Source organism: Pagrus pagrus (assembly GCF_965226575.1).
Source record: "Pagrus pagrus genome assembly, chromosome: 21".
NCBI classification, from domain to species: domain Eukaryota; kingdom Metazoa; phylum Chordata; class Actinopteri; order Spariformes; family Sparidae; genus Pagrus; species Pagrus pagrus.
The window spans coordinates 6164385-6183495 of NC_140208.1; the positions used below are offsets into that span (position 1 = coordinate 6164385).

The 19111-nt window shown below is 40.8% G+C and overlaps 2 protein-coding genes across 14 annotated transcripts in view; one reads left to right on the forward strand and one right to left on the reverse strand.

Moving 5' to 3' along the window:
* LOC311251018 (microtubule-associated protein tau-like) overlaps positions 1-5254 on the forward strand; it is a 33709-nt gene extending 28455 nt beyond the window's left edge. For 11 of the 12 annotated variants that reach the window (XM_084343274.1, XM_084343268.1, XM_084343264.1 and 8 more), the window contains one exon: positions 1664-5254. In XM_084343274.1, the coding sequence (XP_084199400.1) occupies positions 1664-1861 (198 nt within the window). In that variant the 3' untranslated portion in view covers positions 1862-5254. Of the gene's footprint in view, positions 1-403; positions 555-1663 lie in introns of all 12 variants that reach the window. The other variant, XM_084343270.1, reaches the window with a different exon arrangement.
* A 1567-nt stretch (positions 5255-6821) lies between these two features.
* kansl1a (KAT8 regulatory NSL complex subunit 1a) overlaps positions 6822-19111 on the reverse strand; it is a 30523-nt gene continuing 18233 nt past the window's right edge. Inside the window, exons 5-15 of one of the 2 annotated variants that reach the window (XM_084343260.1) lie at positions 17844-17953; positions 16246-16387; positions 13542-13707; positions 12864-13019; positions 11702-11911; positions 11439-11593; positions 9976-10097; positions 9787-9844; positions 8982-9094; positions 8616-8868; positions 6822-8501 (exon numbers count right to left, since the gene is read on the reverse strand). In XM_084343260.1, the coding sequence (XP_084199386.1) occupies positions 8292-8501; positions 8616-8868; positions 8982-9094; positions 9787-9844; positions 9976-10097; positions 11439-11593; positions 11702-11911; positions 12864-13019; positions 13542-13707; positions 16246-16387; positions 17844-17953 (1695 nt within the window). In that variant the 3' untranslated portion in view covers positions 6822-8291. Of the gene's footprint in view, positions 8502-8615; positions 8869-8981; positions 9095-9786; positions 9845-9975; positions 10101-11438; positions 11594-11701; positions 11912-12863; positions 13020-13541; positions 13708-16245; positions 16388-17843; positions 17954-19111 lie in introns of both variants that reach the window. The other variant, XM_084343259.1, reaches the window with a different exon arrangement.

Consider the following 19111-nt stretch of genomic DNA (forward strand, 5'->3'; position numbering starts at 1 on the left):
ATGAGGGAAAATGCAGTGCATTGTTTATCTTCAAGTTCATTACAAAATCGAGAAAGCTTCTCAGGAGCTATATCTAAATGAAGTCAACGAGGGCCTGAAGACTTTTCTAACCCACAATGCAGCACACAATAAAAGTTAAGTCGTCAACACTGATTTAACAAAGACATTTTTGGGGCTATAAACACACCGTTAAGTCATTCATCTCATCCTCTCCTCCTGAGTTTGACATCACATTTTGTTCGAGTTTCCATCTCCATCCGGCTGATTTCATGTTCATCATTATTTATCTTATCTTCTGTTTTGCCTTTTTCATAAGTTGTGTTGCCTTTTGATTTCTGTTGACGCCATCACGTGTATTTTCGTTGCATGCCGTGTCATTTCCTTTGCTGGGGCTCATCTGTAGAGGGAGAAGGGGAAGGAAGCAGAGGGGAGTACCTCAGACAGCCCCTCCATCCCCTCCCCCGCTGTCACCCCCCCTCAGTCACCTCAGACTGTCCCTTCAGCTCCCATCACCCCCATCCTGACGAACCCCCTCATAAAGATTGAAGACTCCTGTAAGTACTCGCCAGATGTGCTTCAAACTGCAGCACACGTTTGTCAGACTGTTGTCATCAATACATTTTTAACAGGTTTTACATCCAACATGATAAACATCATTCTCTAATGCAATAACACAGTGGCAGCAACATTTCATGGCCAAATATATGACTACATATAATATGGTATATTCATGTGAAGAAATACATTAGATTTCAGATTTAGATTTTCTTTTGCACAATTAAAAAAATATATATACACAAATAACAAGATTAGAAAATAATATACAGTGGAGAAAGAGGCACAATATCCAGAGGGCTCAATTGAGGCCTCCACCTAATTAATAAGATCCCACAATGTTGTAGAAAAGACATGATTAACTGAAAACTTTACTTTAATGGGGCCCAAAAGGCTCATTTTCCAGCAGGCTAAACCCATTATAAACCCACGAATGACGACAGATGACACGGAGAGATCCTGAATGATTTTGGTCCCATTTTGTGATCCAGCCTCAGTCACACCGAGTGCATCATTCATTCAGCACCACTGGTGTTCTCACTGTTGTCCACCAGAGGGCGCTTTACAACATGTAACTTGTTTTTGTTTATTTCAGGCAAATGATACACACATGACATCAGGATAACATGAAAAACACGACTAGTTGGACAGAAAGAAATAAAAATAAAAAACACTGATGTAAAATGAGATGGATCCCTTCAGTTGTTCAAATAATTAGCTTGACAGCACCAGTACGTTTAAAAGATGGAAGTATACAATGACAGGCAGAGCATAGTTTTCACATCGTGTTGTGCTACGTGTATGATTTGAAGCCAGAAGAATTTGGCTTTGCATGTATTTTGTTTTTAAAGTTGGACTCAAAGACTGAGCTTCAAATCAGAATATTTCACCTTCATGCGACAAAACAAGACATTTGAGGACACCATCTTGAGCTTTGGGAAACACGGATTGATGTTTTTCACCATTTGCTGACATTTTTTAGACCGAACAACTCATAGATAAATCGAGAAAATGATCAAAAGATGAACTGACAGTGCAAATAATCGTATCAATGTTCAGTTGATAATCCATACAGCGTGTGTGACCTCCACCTGTGACCTTCCCGCAGATTGAGAGCCACAAACTGAGTTTCCGTGAGTCGGCCAAGGCCCGCACTGACCACGGCGCCGAGATCGTCTCTTTGGAAGAATCCCCCCAACAGCTCAGCACCGTGTCCTCCTCCGGCAGCATCAACATGGCCGACTCCCCGCAGCTCTCCACACTGGCCGACCAGGTGTCCGCCTCTCTGGCCAAACAAGGCTTGTGAATGCCCCCACCTTCCACCTCCACCTCCACCTCCAACACACGACCACGTAGAGGAGTTGTGATGCCTTCCTCATTATTTTCACAGGACTTTTTTAGCTACCCATCACTGTTTATCCTTCACTAACCTTTGAAACTGTTCTTGAGGCGTTACTTGTAGAGGTCTTGAGAAAAAAACAAAAAAAACAACACATTAACAAGAAGGCCAAAATGTATTTGATTTCTCTCTGTGGTCTTTGATCTCTTTTATTTGCTATTTCTACCTTTTGTAAGTCTCCCTTTAAGAGTTAAAGCACCCCAGAAGAGCAAAATTCTCCCTGTGAATCCGAAACTATCTTCATATGCATATCCTCGTAAAATCTGACGTCATTAACGCTTGGTTTCCTGTCACATTGACTGTGAACCCTTTAGGAAATGGTCTTTAATCTCCCTGTTGATGGGTGTCCCCCCGATTGTTCTTCTTCTTTTTTTTTCTTTGGATAAAAATGCAGAATATTAATTTGTAAACTGGAGGGAGATGCAGACTGTTAGGTGCCAGTTTGTGTTAAAGCAGAAGGAGCAGTTACAGGGTAAAGCGAGGAGGTGTAACAAGAGGAAAACCGCTAGAAGAAAAGTAGCAACATTTTTTTCGTCAAGGCAGAAAAAAAAAATGCTTTCAGACCTCACTGCTGTTTTCGCTTTGTGTAGTCCCAACATGTGCTGCACCTCCGGCTACTGTAGGGGTGTAACCCGGATAAAAAAAAAAAAAACGAACGGCTAGAGTAGAAACTTTGTGTTGGGCACAGTTTTATAATCGTATTCTGTGGATATATGACATGTATTTGATATGAAGAAACATTTGTATTGTGCCTGCTACTGTCAGTGTTATTATTTTTTTTTTGTTACTGCTCTATTGTAAATGCGCTAAAGCTTGACGTACGAGGAGGAAAAATTAACCTTAAGGCATTTAAAGTGTAACTTTCATGGCCAAATTGAAGAAGAGGGCGAGCTCATCATTGATTACTGTATTTAAACTGCTATATGCGCATAAAAGGTAGGTAGAATAATGTTCATTGCAATTATCGAAAAATACGACGATTCTTAAAGCGAGACTACGCAACCTCTGCTAAACAACAAGGGCCACCAGGAGGGAAAATTATGAGAAGATGCTAAATGCTAAGCTGCTAAGCTATTGAAAAAGTAGCACAAAAGTAAGCGCACTGACCCAGTGTTGTTATATTTACTTTAGCCAACGTTAGCCACCATAAGCTAATGGTCATACCAGACCAAGTAAGGCTTATGCAAAAAACTCTTCAGTGTATTTAACTGAACAAAGGTGCTTTTACTGCTCAGTGAATTCGACTTTGTCAAATAAAAGAACGTTATTTCGTCTCTCAAGCGTTGCTGTAGTCTCACTTTGAAGGTTAAAAAAACTAGTATTTTAAACTTCACTCAACCAGGATGAATATGTTTCTTATTGCAAAGCAGATGGATGGATGGATGATGATGATGATGATGGATGATGAAAGGATGGGTTGATTGGGCCAAGTTGAAATGAAGGATTCGGAAAGCAACAAGAGTGAACTGAACAGCACTGAGTTCATCTGCTCAGGCGGTTAATCATTACGCTTGTATCTGTACCTGAGCACTGAACGTGTAGAAACGCAGGATTCATGAGGGCGTGACTGTCCGCTGGTTGCGTTTATCTTCATTGATAAAAATACTCCAGTTCTCTGCAATGCAACTAAACGGCCAAAGGTATGTGGACATCTGGATATTTCACCTTTTAATCGCAATGTTGGAGCCTGGCTGCAGGATTTTGCGAGGCCTGAAAAGGTAAAATCATCCGTTGTTTCACAAGTGTGAAACTGAACCCACTGAAACTTTACATCTCTTTGTGTCCAATTTTCAGCGTTATGTCGTGAAGGTGCTGTTCTCATGGTCTGGTTAACCTCAGGCACCAAAACCATTCGGTTAGTGTTAGGAAAAGATCATGTTTTTCTTACCTGGTGCTGTTGCCACAAACATGGCTGGAAAATGTCTCAACATCTCATTAAAAACATTCAGTGGTTTCACGTTTACAAATGCTAAAATTCTGTCTAGAGCAGCCCTTTCTCCTGGCTGTCTCGCCAACAATAACAAATGTTGAAACCCTGTCTCGAATAGTGGTCTCTCCCTCGGCAGCCATCTTGCCAAGCTGTCAGGCCAACAATATCCAATGCTCAAAAAATCAATGTTGAAATCCTGTCTCGATCAGTGGTCTCTCTCTCAGCAGACATAACTCCTGGCTGTCGCGCCAACAATTTCCAGCGGTATCACTCATACAAATGCTAAAACTGTTGATCTCGACAGGCAGTCAGCGATCAGACCACCACCATCTCCTCTACCTCGTTACAAGAAAGTCAGCTCATACACTTGTAATTGGAGCGAGATATGACATGTAGACATTGCAGAAATGTTGATGTATTAACAAGTCCGTGGTTTGCATTAACGTAAAATGCCAACATTTTATTCCGTTGACTGGGCTGGAGATTTTGAGCATTTGAAAAATAGTTTTTTTTCCTGCTTTACTGCCAAATGTGCTTATAGTAAGTTTGCGGGGTTTGTCTGCGTACGTTCGAGGGAGTTTAAATGAAATGAATGCAACCAGCTGGTGATTAATTACCCGTTTCCTCAAATTGTGACAAGAACAAAATGTTCTCCGTTCATGTGCTCAAAAATGTCCTAATGTTGATCAGTATTCCTGGTGATTCATCACTTAATACTCGCATTAATATAAGTGAAACTTCTTGCATGCAACTCATGTAAGAGACAGCCGTCTGCTTGTTGCCTCCCTTTCACTAAGTGGTCTCTTTGTATATCCTGTTTATATTCGACTCTCTGGATTTGGAAGGATATACTAAAAAAAACATGTGGTTCTAGGTGGTTATAAAGAGTCAAAACGTCCCACACTTTGCTCCCAACTGTGTATGTTGAGATTAAGATCGTATCTCTGTGATCGCAGAGATGCTACTTTACGTTCAAAGAGCAGACACATAGGACTTAAGGGTGTGCTTGCAACATTATCTGCATGCTAAATTCTTGGTTCTTTTTTTGCAAATAGACCACATTCGTCTCAGTGTGCAGGACAGACATGATGCTGAGGGATGGGAGTCGCTCCCCGCAGCGCAGGAGGAGGAGATGATGAGTGTGCGGTAAAGTTTGTGTGCTTTGGTGGCTCCTCTCCATGTATGTTTGTGCTGGAGCAGTCGGAGAGGTTTCTGCAGTAACAAAACTCATCACCTTTCTTTGGTTACTTCTGACGCTGTACAGTTGTGGAAATGTGATTGTTCTCGTTATTGTGCATTTTATCAATAACTGGTTTATGATGATTCTTGTTGCTGTATATGTGTATTTGAAAATAAATGCTATGAAGTCACTGTGTGCTCGTGGTCGATTGAAACACAACAAACAGAAATCACATAGTGCATTATACCAACCACTCGTCCACCATTTTGTTTCAGCTGCAAATTCAAAGACCTCTTAGCCTTAGGGAGGCACGATAATGTTATATTTATGTTATCTCGTGTTAATGTACTGAAGAACAAGTTAAAGTAAATACTACATTTACATCTATGTACAGTATATACTGTATACTATGGGTCAACTGGATTTTTCAGATTATCAGAATCAGTTTTTGTGTTTTAAAAAAAAAAATCAGATTGCTAAGAAACAGTAAGAAATCAGATCTGTATTCATCACAACTATCCCTATTTTTGACTCATGACATTATGACATGAGGTAAAAGGAGGGATGGTTGTGGTCCAAACTTTATCTTTGGACCACACCCAAGGAGGGTTTTTGGTGCATGTTCAATGTTTACTGTCACAGACTCGAAATCTATTTTAATACAAGTCATATCAGGTAATAATGCTGCATTTATGTGCTCCATGGATGATCCCACTTCCCGAGGTTCAAAGTTGTTCTTCCAACTCCAGAGTGTCACAATGTAGGAACAACATGTATTTTATTGCTCAGAGTGTTTTAAACAACACATTGAAGCCGTTTCCAGTATTTGAGTGACAAGGAGGAGCAAAGGAAACAGATCATGTAAGCCATGAAATATAGTTCACAAGCACGTTACCATCAACCCAATTTTTACTCTCGTCTGCCACGTTTCAGCATCATATGATGTCAACTCAGCAACTCAAGTACCAAAATTTTCTCAGACTTTCTGAGTTGTTGCTCCGACTTGAGGGGGCCGAGCACATTTTTCTAATTATTCCTTCACCACATGAACACACAATGTCAGCTCAAGTTGGCTGGTCGGCAGGGCGGGACTAGAAATTGTCTCCCATGTTTCCAGGAAACGGATAAAAGAGATGTTTTTGAGTGATTTGCTCAAAAGTATTAATACATTTTGAGAAGATACTACATCTTTAATTTCGCTGCTAACTGTATTAATCACAAGATTACACTCAAGGCTGAGCTCTGCTGTTATTGGCATGACAGTGATGGTGCATTTGTGAGGAATGACCTGTGATGGGCACAGTGGTGTAGTTGTTAGCGCTGCTGCCTCACACCAAGAACATCAGAGGTCCTCATCCTCTGGTAACCCCCATCCGTTCTCCGGTCAGTACCCCTAATCAAGGCTAAAATCTGTAATAGGAGCTTGGGTGTGTACCTTGCACACTTGGAATGGGTTAACTGCAGAGCACCAATTTCACTATATTGTATATGTGATCAAATAAATACATTTTATGTGAACATCTTGTTTTCAGGGTTTTTTTTCTGGTAGAAAATATCTGCTGCAGATATCTGTAGATTAGCAAAAATCCAAATCATGCATCCCTAATGTGTCTTCTTAGATGTTCATAGGTGCAAAAATAACAGACGCTAGAAACATGATGCTACAAATCGTAAACAAGCAAATTACACAGTGAGAAATGAGTGAGTGATCGAGGGAGTGATTCAGACACTGAAGGACTTGAGGCCAGAACAGTTAGTCCAAGTTAAACATAAATGTTTTAATGGTACTATTTACAAAAAAGAAAAAAAACAAGTCTGCTTTTTGATTAGGTTAACTGCTGCAACAATCGAACAGGTACATTGACATCTTGCTTAACTACGAAAGAAAAAACAGTGATTGAATGGCTGTGGCATAAAAAGAGGTGTAAAATGAAAACAACCATAGATTTTTTTTGCATAGCAATTAGTTACTTAAGGATGGGGGGAGGGGGAGGGGGCAAAGAGTGTGGTTATGACATTGTGGGGTGGCAAAAAACAAAATCCATCTTGCAACAGAGTAGTCTAAATCTGATCAGTCTGAGAGTGAAACTATTGAACAGCAGAAAAAAATCTTCCCTTAAATTGAAAAACCTGAGCTCGGGGTGGCTTCTAGCCGAGAGCTGCTACATTTGAAATGTTTTGCAAGAGAAAACTCGTCAAGCTGAACCAGAAAGAAGAGGAGGGGGGGGTAATTGTGTTACGTCTTTATTTATCCACAATTTTCTAATACAGCAACGACTGTACGCAAAGAGGAGGAGGGAGTGAACTTAGCAGATGGTACAATCATCCCCGTTGACCTGCGATTTATTACTTCTTTTAATAAGTGGAACTCTTACTGTGTGCTGTTGTGATAAGACTAACATGAGCATGTTTTCCAGCATGCAGCAGCGCTTTCTGTAGGGCAAGTGCTCGAAAGACACCCCCGGTCCTCTCGACGCCTCTTTTTAAAAACAGAACGGAGAGTGTGAGAGGAGACCGCGGGGTGGAGACGGGAGCTGGACACTCTGTAAAGGAATGATTTACTCTTCAAAAAACACAAAGAATGTGTTACAACAAATAAAACAAGTCAGGAATGAAAAACAAAGAAAGCAACAAAAACTAGACTTGGCAGTTGGAGAAGTGCTCTGGTGATTTCAGGCGACCTCTAGAGGGAGAAGAAGGGAACCACATCTCAAATGTACCTGTTTATTTGGATGAGGAGGATGAGGGGGAGGAAGGGGGTATTTTTTCTTGTTTTGTTATTTGTCACTCCACTAAAAATGTACATGGGAATTACAAGCAAACTAGTCAATAGAAAACACCCTTTGGCCATATTTTGAGGAGTCCGCTACATAGTGCGCTACAAGTGTACACGCGACATATGAAACACCACTAAGCCCCCATGTACATTGTTTAGCCTACTACAGAAAACATTTTTTGTAACGTGTTGTTTTATACTTTTTTTTTTAAATTTTTTTTTTTTTACATTTATCCTTTTTTTCCTGTGACAAAAACAAGTGTAGGGAAAGGCTTCTATCTCCATAATGTTCACTAAAAACTGTGAAAAGTATTAGACTGATGTTTGAATATCAAACAACAGGAACCCATTTAATATCTTATTCTGCTTTGAGGTTCTGCTTGTTAATGCCAGAGAGGAGCTGTAGGTGGGTGGAGGGGTCGGGGGAGGGAGACCTCAGCCTGTCAGTCATTCATCGGTGGGTGGGGGCCTTGTGTTTCGGGCCGCTGTCGTCGTCACAAGGCAGCTCCATTTCGTCCGAATCGAGCCGTCCGTAGGTGGCGGCTCGGCACCCTGAGATGCTGCGCATTCTGGGCCTGATGTGGTGGTCGCTCTCTGCCTCGGGCTCCGGGGCCGGGTCTTCTGGCAACGGGAAGCTGCGGCGTTCCCACGGCGCTACCGTCTGCGAATATCACACAACGTTCAGTAAAGACACTGAAAACATGCCTTCAGTGTTTCTATATAATCATGGCTAACAAACAACAAGGCTCATAACACCATCAATCACAGCACGTACCCGCTCTTCAAAGGTGAAGTCCGGCGTGGAGCACCGTGTGTCCTCACTGGACAGCAGGCGGTGGGAGTCTCTGGAGCAGGGTGTGTGGGGGTTGGAGGTGGTGTCGGGGCTGGCTGGACTCATGGGTGACGGCACGTGGCTGTAGTCGTGCAGCATGGGGCAGTGACCCGGGTCCGGAGACGCAGGCTGAGGGGTGGGAGGGTTGGTCCCGCACAGCAGCGGAGTGGTCCGTCCGTCCACAGACTTGTACGACCTGATGGACGACACAGAGCAGAGTTTACATCTACAGTCCAACCCCCAACATGAGTGTGTCACTGTGTGTGTGTGTGTGTGTGTGTGTGTGTGTGTCTGCAGTGGTCTACCAACCTGCTGCCCCTCCTCTTAGCAGGAGCCAGAGCCATCCATGTCCAGCGGGAACGCTCCTGATCCTCGTAGGGCTGATGGAGCAGAGTGAAGGCTGCGTCCGTCAGGTCCTCCACCTGCAGACACACAGAAATCTATTAATCTTTGTTTTCACGTTGGCAGTGTTTCTGCAGGTTTCACCAGGACTTTTTAAACCAACAGTTTCCAGACTCTCAAACCCCTTTTCATCATATTATATTTGTTACTATAAATGCAATTGCAAAAATAAAGAGATCCTTTAAATGTATGTTTTGTTTTGTATCCTTTGATAATTTTGACACCAGGAGACAAACAAACACAGCGATGGGAATGTTGTTGTAAATGTTTAACAATTTCTTTGTTTTCTCTGTTTTTTTGTTTTTCAAATTTTGTTTTTTGACTGTACTGATGAAACACCACATTATGTTGAAAATGAAACAGTTTTCAAGGAGTTTATTAAAATGTTAAGTAAAGCAGAAAATGGAGGCATAGATCAACCAAAATTAATCAATTAATCTTACTTTAGTTCAGAGTTCAGAGCAATCCTACAAAAACTGTCTGGGGATTTTCCAGACACTACACTGCTGACTTTATAAAGAGATAACCTTGAAATTTTGACCACCAGGTGTCACTGTTCACTCACTGCCTTGCAGTATAACTGAGTTTACAGGTGAGATTATGTGTTAATAAATAATGAGAGAGCGTCTGCACATTTTAAAGTGAATAACATGAAACACATGTGTGATCCTGATGTTGGACACCTGATAAATAAACACCAGCAAACACTCACCTCTCGTTCATTTTCCTCTTCAGTTATGAGCTGGGAGAAGATGTCCACTGATCGCCAACTGCACACACAGACAAATAAAACATGAGCACAGGAAACCAGCTTTTTAAGAAAGAATATAAATACTCTGGAAAAGGAACCCGACCAGACGAGTCGGTGGCTCACAGGATAAACATCGTGTGGATAATTTACCTGGGTGTGAGAATCTCTTTGTACTGCAGCTTCTCCACCCGGGTGGTGGCAGCCACAGACATGGGGATTACGATGTTGTTGATGTCAAAGGAGCTTTCACCTCGCCTCCTCTTGATGGGCTGCTGCTGGGGGACAAACACAGTATGAGGAGTCAATGTCAGGCTCTGATAATTAAATTGAGTGCTCTTTTAGACCGTGTCGAGATTATTTTAGGACAAATTATAGTTGAATAGTTAAATCATGTTTTTCTTTTTCAAGCTTTGCAGGCAAGCATTAAGTTATGTTGTACATGTTTGGCCCAGCAGGTTTTATGGAGGAAAATGGTTAATAGTCTGACTTATATTAATCTAATTTTGTTAACATGTAAATGCAAGTATGAAGTTAAGATACACTGTTACAGGAGGCATTTACAGAAATGTGGAAATCTTTGACTTGTTTTCTCGAGATCAAAAGTTATTTATTTCAAACAAATATTGTTTTCCCGAGATCATGAGATAATTTTCTCGTGATCAAAAGAAATCAAACTTGTCATTATCACGAGATAACAAATGCTGTTTCCCCAAGATAACAAGATGATTTATAATGACAAAACGACTTCATAAGAGTCATAAGAGTGGGTCATTACATACACACTGTGTGGGCTGGGTTTGGGGCATTTTAAAGCAAACCACCTGAATGTTTTAATTATTTCTGCCATTAATAAAGGGGACTCATGAATCTGACATCTTCAGCATAAATCAGCTGATACACTGGTTAAGACGCCATGTAAGGACTGATACACATTGCTGATCAAATACACATTGAGCTATAAGAAATACAACCTTGGGAACAACCTAACAATTAACCAAATTTCACTTATCATGGGAAAATGGAGGGAAAAATATGTTTGACCCATCACCGTTCAGGGCTTCCGTAGACCATGTACTGTGTTGTTATGTTGTGTCACTTGGGAGGGCAATTTCTAACACACAAGGAGTTTAAAATATTCTGTGTCCTTGTCTGTAAATTACCTACAAATATCTGCAGCAGCACCTGCAACGACTGCTTGTCTGACAACTGTTCAGACTACACAGAGTCTGCAGAGTGTTTTTGTTTTCTGACACTTTCTTTGCTTCCGTAACCACAAAAACCCCCGCAAGGCAAATAAAGTTTCAGTTTGGTTTCTCTTTCTCGTCTGCCCTCCCACAAGCTTTATCTGTTTCTTGCATGTCACCACTGTCTGATATGAGACTGTATTTAAGCCACATGTTCCCCAACACTTACTGTATTTCTCAGCTAGTTTGATGTCTCAAAGAGAACAGCAGCCACCTCACACTTAACTCCTTCTAATTTAAACAATTACACTCGTGTTTTAGAGACTTCAGTCAACAAAATAAAAAGGGTGTGTAATCTGGGAACATCTTAGCAGACGGCTAATTTAGTAAGCAAACAGGAAATGAGACGTGGTGCGGTGTTTGTCTTACAGGTGTGCTCGGGACGCTCTGGCTGCTGGGGCCCAGCGGCGTGGAGTTCTCTGAGGACGTGGACAGCTGGCGTGTGAGGGGGCTGTGAAGTGACGAGTGCATGTTGGCCAGGGTCGTGCAGGGGCTGCTCGAGTCCAGGAACAGTTTGGGGGAGGCTGGAGGACACAGATTTAAATTACTTACAGTTTTTCGCACACATCACATCAAAAAGAGGCTAAAAAGAGAGTGCATTTATAGCAGGGCTGGATTCATTTAACACTCACAGTCAGTCCTGTCCAGCGAGTGCTCTCTTAACCTCTTGCGGCTATAGTTCTTGTCGAAGGGCCCTAGCGGGGTGGAGAGGGTCTGCAGCCGCTCGGTCTTGCACACGGCCTGGCCCTCGAGCCGGGCTGTGTTCAGAACAGCACTGCTGCTGCCCACGCTGCTGTCCGCTGTCCTCGGCTTCTCAGCACGGTTCTTATAGTGGCCCAGTCCTGAAACACCAGGAGACAGCCACAGTACCATTATTATTAGGGTTCCTACAGATTTTACATTTCTCTATAACTTAAACTTCCAGACTTGTCTGTAGACTGACTTAGGTACAGAACTTAAGTAAATGCAGTTCGTTACATTACATTTCTACGTCTTTAGAAATTCAGAATTTCATATTATATAATAAATGAAAAGCAAAATTCTCCACACTAGGAAAACAAAAGATCAGTGTTTCTTCTGTAACTGTTTTGTTGCAGTGGAGGTAAAAATATAGATATTTGTTCCACGTCCATCCCTGTTGTTCTGCTTTGGTTAGCTTTACATTAGTTATTTGATATTTTTTTCTTGACTTTCTCTTCCCTTTTTTCATCTAAATTTTGATATTACTTTTTTAAATTTCAAGTAGCTGTGATGGTACACTCCTGAATGAATGTAGAGGAAACACTGCTGATTATTAGACAGGCAGTTGATGAAAGTTTTAAATATTTTATCGAGCGTCCACGAGCCCCTAAATTCATGATGTTCACTACACGGGGTATGAAATGTTTCTATGTATATTTCAGCACTAAAATAAAAACAAGTAAAGCTTCTGTGGAGCTGTGAGAACATAGGTTGTTTATAGTGGGGCTGGGAGACAACAGCCAATCACGTAACGGTCTGAGGTGTTGTGAAATCGAAACAGTCACTGGGACAAACGTTGTGAAACAAAAACAACCTGAAATGAACTGGCAGGATGAAATAACATTTCGTCATGACCTGAGTATTTATTGGCTTTTATCACAATTTCATGGTGACATATTTTGCCTTATATTTGATTAGTGTTTCATCATCGTACGTTTATTTTTTAACATGAAACAGTCTTATATTCAGGTAATATGCACACACCTCCTGACGTTTCATTTTGTAGACATGTGTCTGCTTGTCAAAGTGGTTAAAAGCCTCATTTATACTTACTGACTGCCATAAGTGAGTTGGTGAACTTGTGCTTCTCTTTGGACGAGGACAGCTTGTGTTTGAGGGAGAGCTTCTTCAGTGGTTTGCTCCTCTCCAGCGACTTGTTCTGCCACTGGCTCTTCATCACCTGCTGCAGACGTAGGCCTATACAAACGTCTGAGGGACGAGTAAACACCGGTGTTCAGACACTAAATTAGGAGATTTCACCAGCGTGCAACCAAGTGTGACGCTGCACACGTCAGATTTGCCATCTGTAGCTCAACATTAGCAATTCACGACAGCATGCAAGATTTATACAAAGCCATGGGCAATCTACAATTTGAGCCAAATCCATTGTGGTCTTGTGGTTGTAAATACAACTTTGTCTCAATTATGCATCAGTCTAATGTGGTTTGTATTTTGTTTTTGAGATAAAAACAAATTCCTTGAAATACACACATTAAAACACGATTCTGAAAGCTAAAAGGACATCAGTGAATCACTGAATGGTAAAAGGATCCAGCCACTGAGAAAACAACACTTTTTCCAGGGGAATATGACACCCATTACAGCTTGGGAAGATTGTCCAAATCGCTGAAAAATGTTTTCAAAGGACTTCCTGCCTGTGCGAGGCCACTCCCTGTTTGTCTTCCCCTCCAGATGTAAAGTAGGAAATGCCTGCGTAAACTGAGCACTGACCGTCAGGGAAGGAGAGGATGGGGTGGACGCCAAGATCCAGTCTTGACAGGCGCTCCAGGGTGGGCAGCTCATACTGAGGGTCCTCTCTGGGGGTGGGCCAGCCACCACACATCACACAGCTGGGGTTGACCCTGCAGTTACACTGGACACAGCTGCTTCTCGGGGCCTGTGGGGGCACAAAAGGAAAACCATGTCAAGCTCAGCAGTGCATATGCATAATTCAAGTCTACATTAACACATTAAGAACATATTACTCTGGCTTCTGGAAATCTTCTACTTTACAGGAGTAAAGTGAGTCACCCCAAAAAAACATTTCCCTCTTCAAAAGCCACTGGCGTCATGGTGACAGAGTGACTGGATTTTGAGAGGGTCTAATATTAGTTGTACTTGGAACTGCAGAATAATTTAACCCGCTGTATAGACCCAACCACTGTGACGTCAAACTAACAACAACAGTCACTTCCGGGCAGAAAACTGGACTCTGATTCACATTGTTTAGTTATGTGAATAACTAAACAATGTGTGAATTGTATGTGTTGTATGGACCTGAAAGTTATTGCAAACAAACATTGTGATTCGGTCCATTTCCCCACTGACAAGTCAAGTAGCAGTTTACATCATATACAACGCCTTCAAGACATTGAGGGGTTTGTTACAGAGTTATGGCTTTGAATAATTGTCATAGAAGTGTTTATGACGTCATAGTGAAGCTAATCTTTAAAAAAGGTACAACATTTATAACTGGCCACCTGTCGAATACTTAGGGCTTCGCTAAACAAGAAGGGGGACAGCATATCACAACCACCCAGGAAATGTTGGCATTTATACTGCTAGCAGGAGCTTTAGACTGGGACAGACCAGGGCAAGCTGGTTAGCATGCTTACCTCAATAGAGATCTCTACAATAGTTAATAATTAAGTTATATTTTCGTCTAAAATTCTTACATACTGCACCTTTAAATAGTATTGGGGGGGGGGGAAAAGAGTTGTGGACAAAAACATCGCTGTCAGGTCACAGTGACCTTAAACTATGACCACCACAATCTAATCAGGTCACTGAGTCCAAGTGGATGTTTGTGCCAAATCTGAAGAAATTCCCATCAAGGCGTTCCTGAGATAGCACATTTGAATCGGCTGTTCCCAACAATGATGCATTTATACCAGGATAAATACAAGTAAAATCTAAAAGACTGAAAACACTTTTTCAGATTGTATTTATAACTGTTAATGTTAATGTAATAGTGGCACTGGGGATGCAGGGATTAAAGGGCGAGTGCTTTATTTTTGTGTTTTTAATAATTTTAGATCATTCTGTAGCTCCACAGTAAAGTTTATATCTTCAAATCCAAAGATTTTAATTTTGGTCAAAGTGTATTTGTTTTAGGTTTCTGCATGATGACACTGACACGATTACAGCCGACTTTATAACGTCCCTGTCTGACAGAGAGCTACAGGTCTGCGTGTGAACGTGGGTGTGACTGAACTACACTCAAAGGGCTGGTCCGTGGCCACAAAGCGGACAGGATGACGTGTACGCTTCGGCTGATTTCACACAAAATCCAGCAATGATGCAGCTTTCCACAGGATTATTGTTGTGCTTTCGAACGTAACCGCTGTCAGGGTCTGAGCACTGTAACCTACCCAGCAGTCTTTACTAACGGCTGACTGGGAGTGTCCATTTTAAAAACCCGGAAGAGAATGAGGAAGTACCCGCACGTTAAAATGACACTGCTTTGTAACCGTAAAGGCTCAACCTCACATAGTGTTTCTGCTCCCTATGGTACATTATTTTTCAAAATAGCAGTGTTAAGAATTGGGCTTCCAGTGCAATGTAAACCAACAATAACATAGCAGGAAAAGGAGCATCGCACCTTTTATAAATTAAAGCTCACCAAAACAGCATGTAATCCCTTCAAGGGCCCAACACCAGCATAAGAAATGTTCCCAATTTCTGTCTGTTATTTTTTACTAAATCTGCACTTTGACCTGATTTGATTTGTATTTATTTTTATTCATTATTTTGTACTGTATTATTTCTATTTTGAAAGGATGGTGCAAAGACAAAATACAATAAAACCTCTCATTAAAAATGCTCATGTGACTTTATACATCCGCAGTGTTGTGAGCAAGCATTATAGTCATGAAACTTCAACTTTATAATCATACCACCAAAATCTACAAAAGCACCAATAAGAAATCTATTATTTAAAAAATGTACATGCAAGACATTTTAAAGGCCAAACTTTAGTCGATTTTCGTGCCACAGATCCCTGAGCTGGTGTGTGTGTGTGTGTGTGTGTGTGTGTGTCTGTAGGAAAAGCAACAACCAGCCAATGGTTTTATTTTTTATTTTTTCAAATAAAACTTGTGAGTTGTCACAAGGCTGATTACTCATCTTTGTTGTTTGCCCTAGTTTTTGAAGTCAGCCATAAAGTTACAAACCGCAGAACTCATCAGTGAGTTCAGGCTAAAACACAGAGGAAGCTCTTCAAGAATAAAAGTTCACTTCATGACTCTCTGCAACCAATAATTCTACATTCTCACAACACTTCCACGCTGATTTCAGCATCAAACACATTCATACAAACACACACTCTCAGTTCATTAAAGGTGAAAGTATTGCATGACTTCATGATGATTTTTATACCAGTCATTTACAGGATGTAAGCGTGTACAAGCCTGCAGACACAGACAGGGAGGCTCACCTTGCCGTTGAGGTTGGGCACCGTGTTGGGCTGAATGAGCCGCCGTCGTCGACAGCTGACGAGCGGTCGTGTACGCGCAGCCACACATGTGCTGTCGTACGGCAACGGCTGCTGGTGCTTGGTGTCTGCACTCTCCGCCATCCTAAAACAGAGACAACCAGGAGAGCAGATGAGGCCACAGATCTCACACCTTCAAATTAAACAGAAACACATTTTGTCTCAAGTGACAACCAAGTTAATTAAAGATATCAGTGACATAAAACTATTTTTAGTCTTTCTGAAAAGCTTCAATATGGCTTTAAACTGAATATGTCACAGACACTGATGGTTGTCTTATTATCTCTGATTTTTAAAGCAATAAAAGTGAAATAATATGATATTTAAATGGTAAAATCCTCCCAACTTAATCCCAGTTTGAGAAGCAGTAGCACATGAAACATTAGGCCTGCAAAAAAGATTAGTTTCTAAAATTGATGAGTCTGACGATTATTTCCCTGAATAATCAATGAATAGTTAGAAACAGCCCTGTAAACTGTTCAACACAGGAAGACATTTGACTTTGCTATCATTTATGATAAACAGCATCAAATCCTCACATGTGAGAAGGTGAAAACAGTCAACATTCAGTGACTTTGCTTGAAAAATGACAATACAACTAGCTGATTATCAAAATAATTGCCTATTGCTTTTCTGTTGAGCCACTCAGTGATTAAGCAACTATCACTGTTAAACATCTCATAATTACAAAGTGCTAAAATCCATTATTATCAAGACCTCCCCTCTTGTGTGTCTCAGAGAGCAATGAAACAAGTAGGGCTGCACCATTTTAACAGACATTACGATTGTGATATGATTCACAATTAGTGGCTATAATATTTTTAGCATCACAAGTTTCATTTTCGCTAAAAAACGATTAAAATCATATTTACATGATGGAATAGGCCACTTTTTCTCTTAACTTGAAGATGGACTGTTTTTTTATGGGTGCAGTTTGTCAAACCTTGACCTGATTTTGCTAATTCATTATGAATTGAACATCAACTGTTTATTTATTTCCTTCTTCGAGAGTCCTTTTGGCTATCTAAATGTGTTACTGTAACATGTATGCAATTGAACGAAGCCAAACAGCTGCAGACATTTTTATTTATTCTTTTATCACTTTAGAACATCTTCCTCTCTGGATGTATACAGTTTCTTCATAGCCACACTTTGAAAATGAAAAGAAATGAGACTATGAATCAATCTGAATGAAAATGAGGCTGAAAGACATAATTTCTGGTACAAGATGCTCTATTTATCATTACTCCTGGCTCCTTTTTTCCCCTAATTGTTTGTATATCCATTTGTACCGTCAGTGGATTGAACATATGGATTTACAAATAAAATAAATAAATAACATAATAATAAAAACCATTAAAATCATTATGTGACCAAACAACATTTTTTCTTACATCTGGAGAACAAGATTTGTAGGTCAGGTTATCTCTGCAGCTCTACAGTACTTCATTATAACACTCTTTGTCACATTTTGCCTTCATCAAAAACATCGCCGCTTCTGTGATTTGGCCTAGAAATGAGGTAACCGTTACGAGCTGTACCTGCTGAGGACGCCGTTAACTGGTTGTGCGTTTTGACCTTTCAAAGGGCCGGCCTCTGCGTTGGTGATGTGGGCGGTGCCTGTGTGCTCCAGCCGTTCTGAACCACCATCCTGCATCGACAGATAAGACAAAACCAGTGAGATCACACCTCGTGTTAACTGGCACAGAAACACAGTCTGACCAACCCAGCATATTTAATGAAACTACATCACAGACTAACTGAATCATCCTGGTCCTGTGGTCTTAAATTATTCAGGCTAGATTTGTGGAAAAGCGCTGGGTTCTCCCAAAACTTAAAAACCTATTCTGCACTGTCATCAAGATGCATCTCTGCCAGCTCCTTCCACATGAGCTTTAACTCAGACATTAACACAACTTTCAATCACAGGACTAGTTTCTAATTTTTCTATACTGTTTATTCAGGAATCTTTCCATGCATGCAGGTTATATTTGTTTTAAATCAACAATGTGACTCACACACAATGACACCATTACCACAAGGTTAAAGTGAAAACTGACTGGATGACTAATCAAAATACAGCAGTCCAAATGTAAACCAGGAGAGGAGGCCACTCCTGCAGTGGTGCTGGTTTAACTGGTTTAGCATTCGTACACACAACACAAACATATCCGGTGAGACATGAGAGATCCTGTGATAAATTATTTGGCAATAATCTGGAAATGAAGGTTGAAGGAGTTTATTATACAAAAGCTCTTGTGTCTGATTCACTTCAGACCTCAGAGACAGGAAAAAAACAAAAACAATTTCCTGTCAACATTTCTCTTTTAATTTGCAGCAGATGCTTTGACAAAAACAACTTGAACGTTTCATTGATTGTCAGGTAGCTGATGAACAAAGTCACCTGCCAATAAACGATCACAGGCTCGTGCTGAATGAAGGCTGGTTTAATCTGGAGACTGGTGTCTCTAATTTCTTCAACAACAAGCTTTATTAGCATTTTTCACACTTACATTGTATGTTAATTTTGAATGGGCTGACATGTTATTCGAGCAGCATTTGGATGTTTTATTGAGAATGTTTGAAGCTTCAAGATTTAACCCAGTGCTGTTGTTTTGTGCTGAGCCTTTCTTACAATGACCTAAATTACAGCTACACTAAGGCTCATTCTTCTCACCCTACTCATTCACAATAACTGTGTTCTTTAAACAAGTGCAACTTTACCCCCCAAAGGCCTTGTAGTTTTTAATCATTTCCACGATGTATCACACAATAAAAAGTGAAGCAAATTCAGTTATTTTTGCTTCAA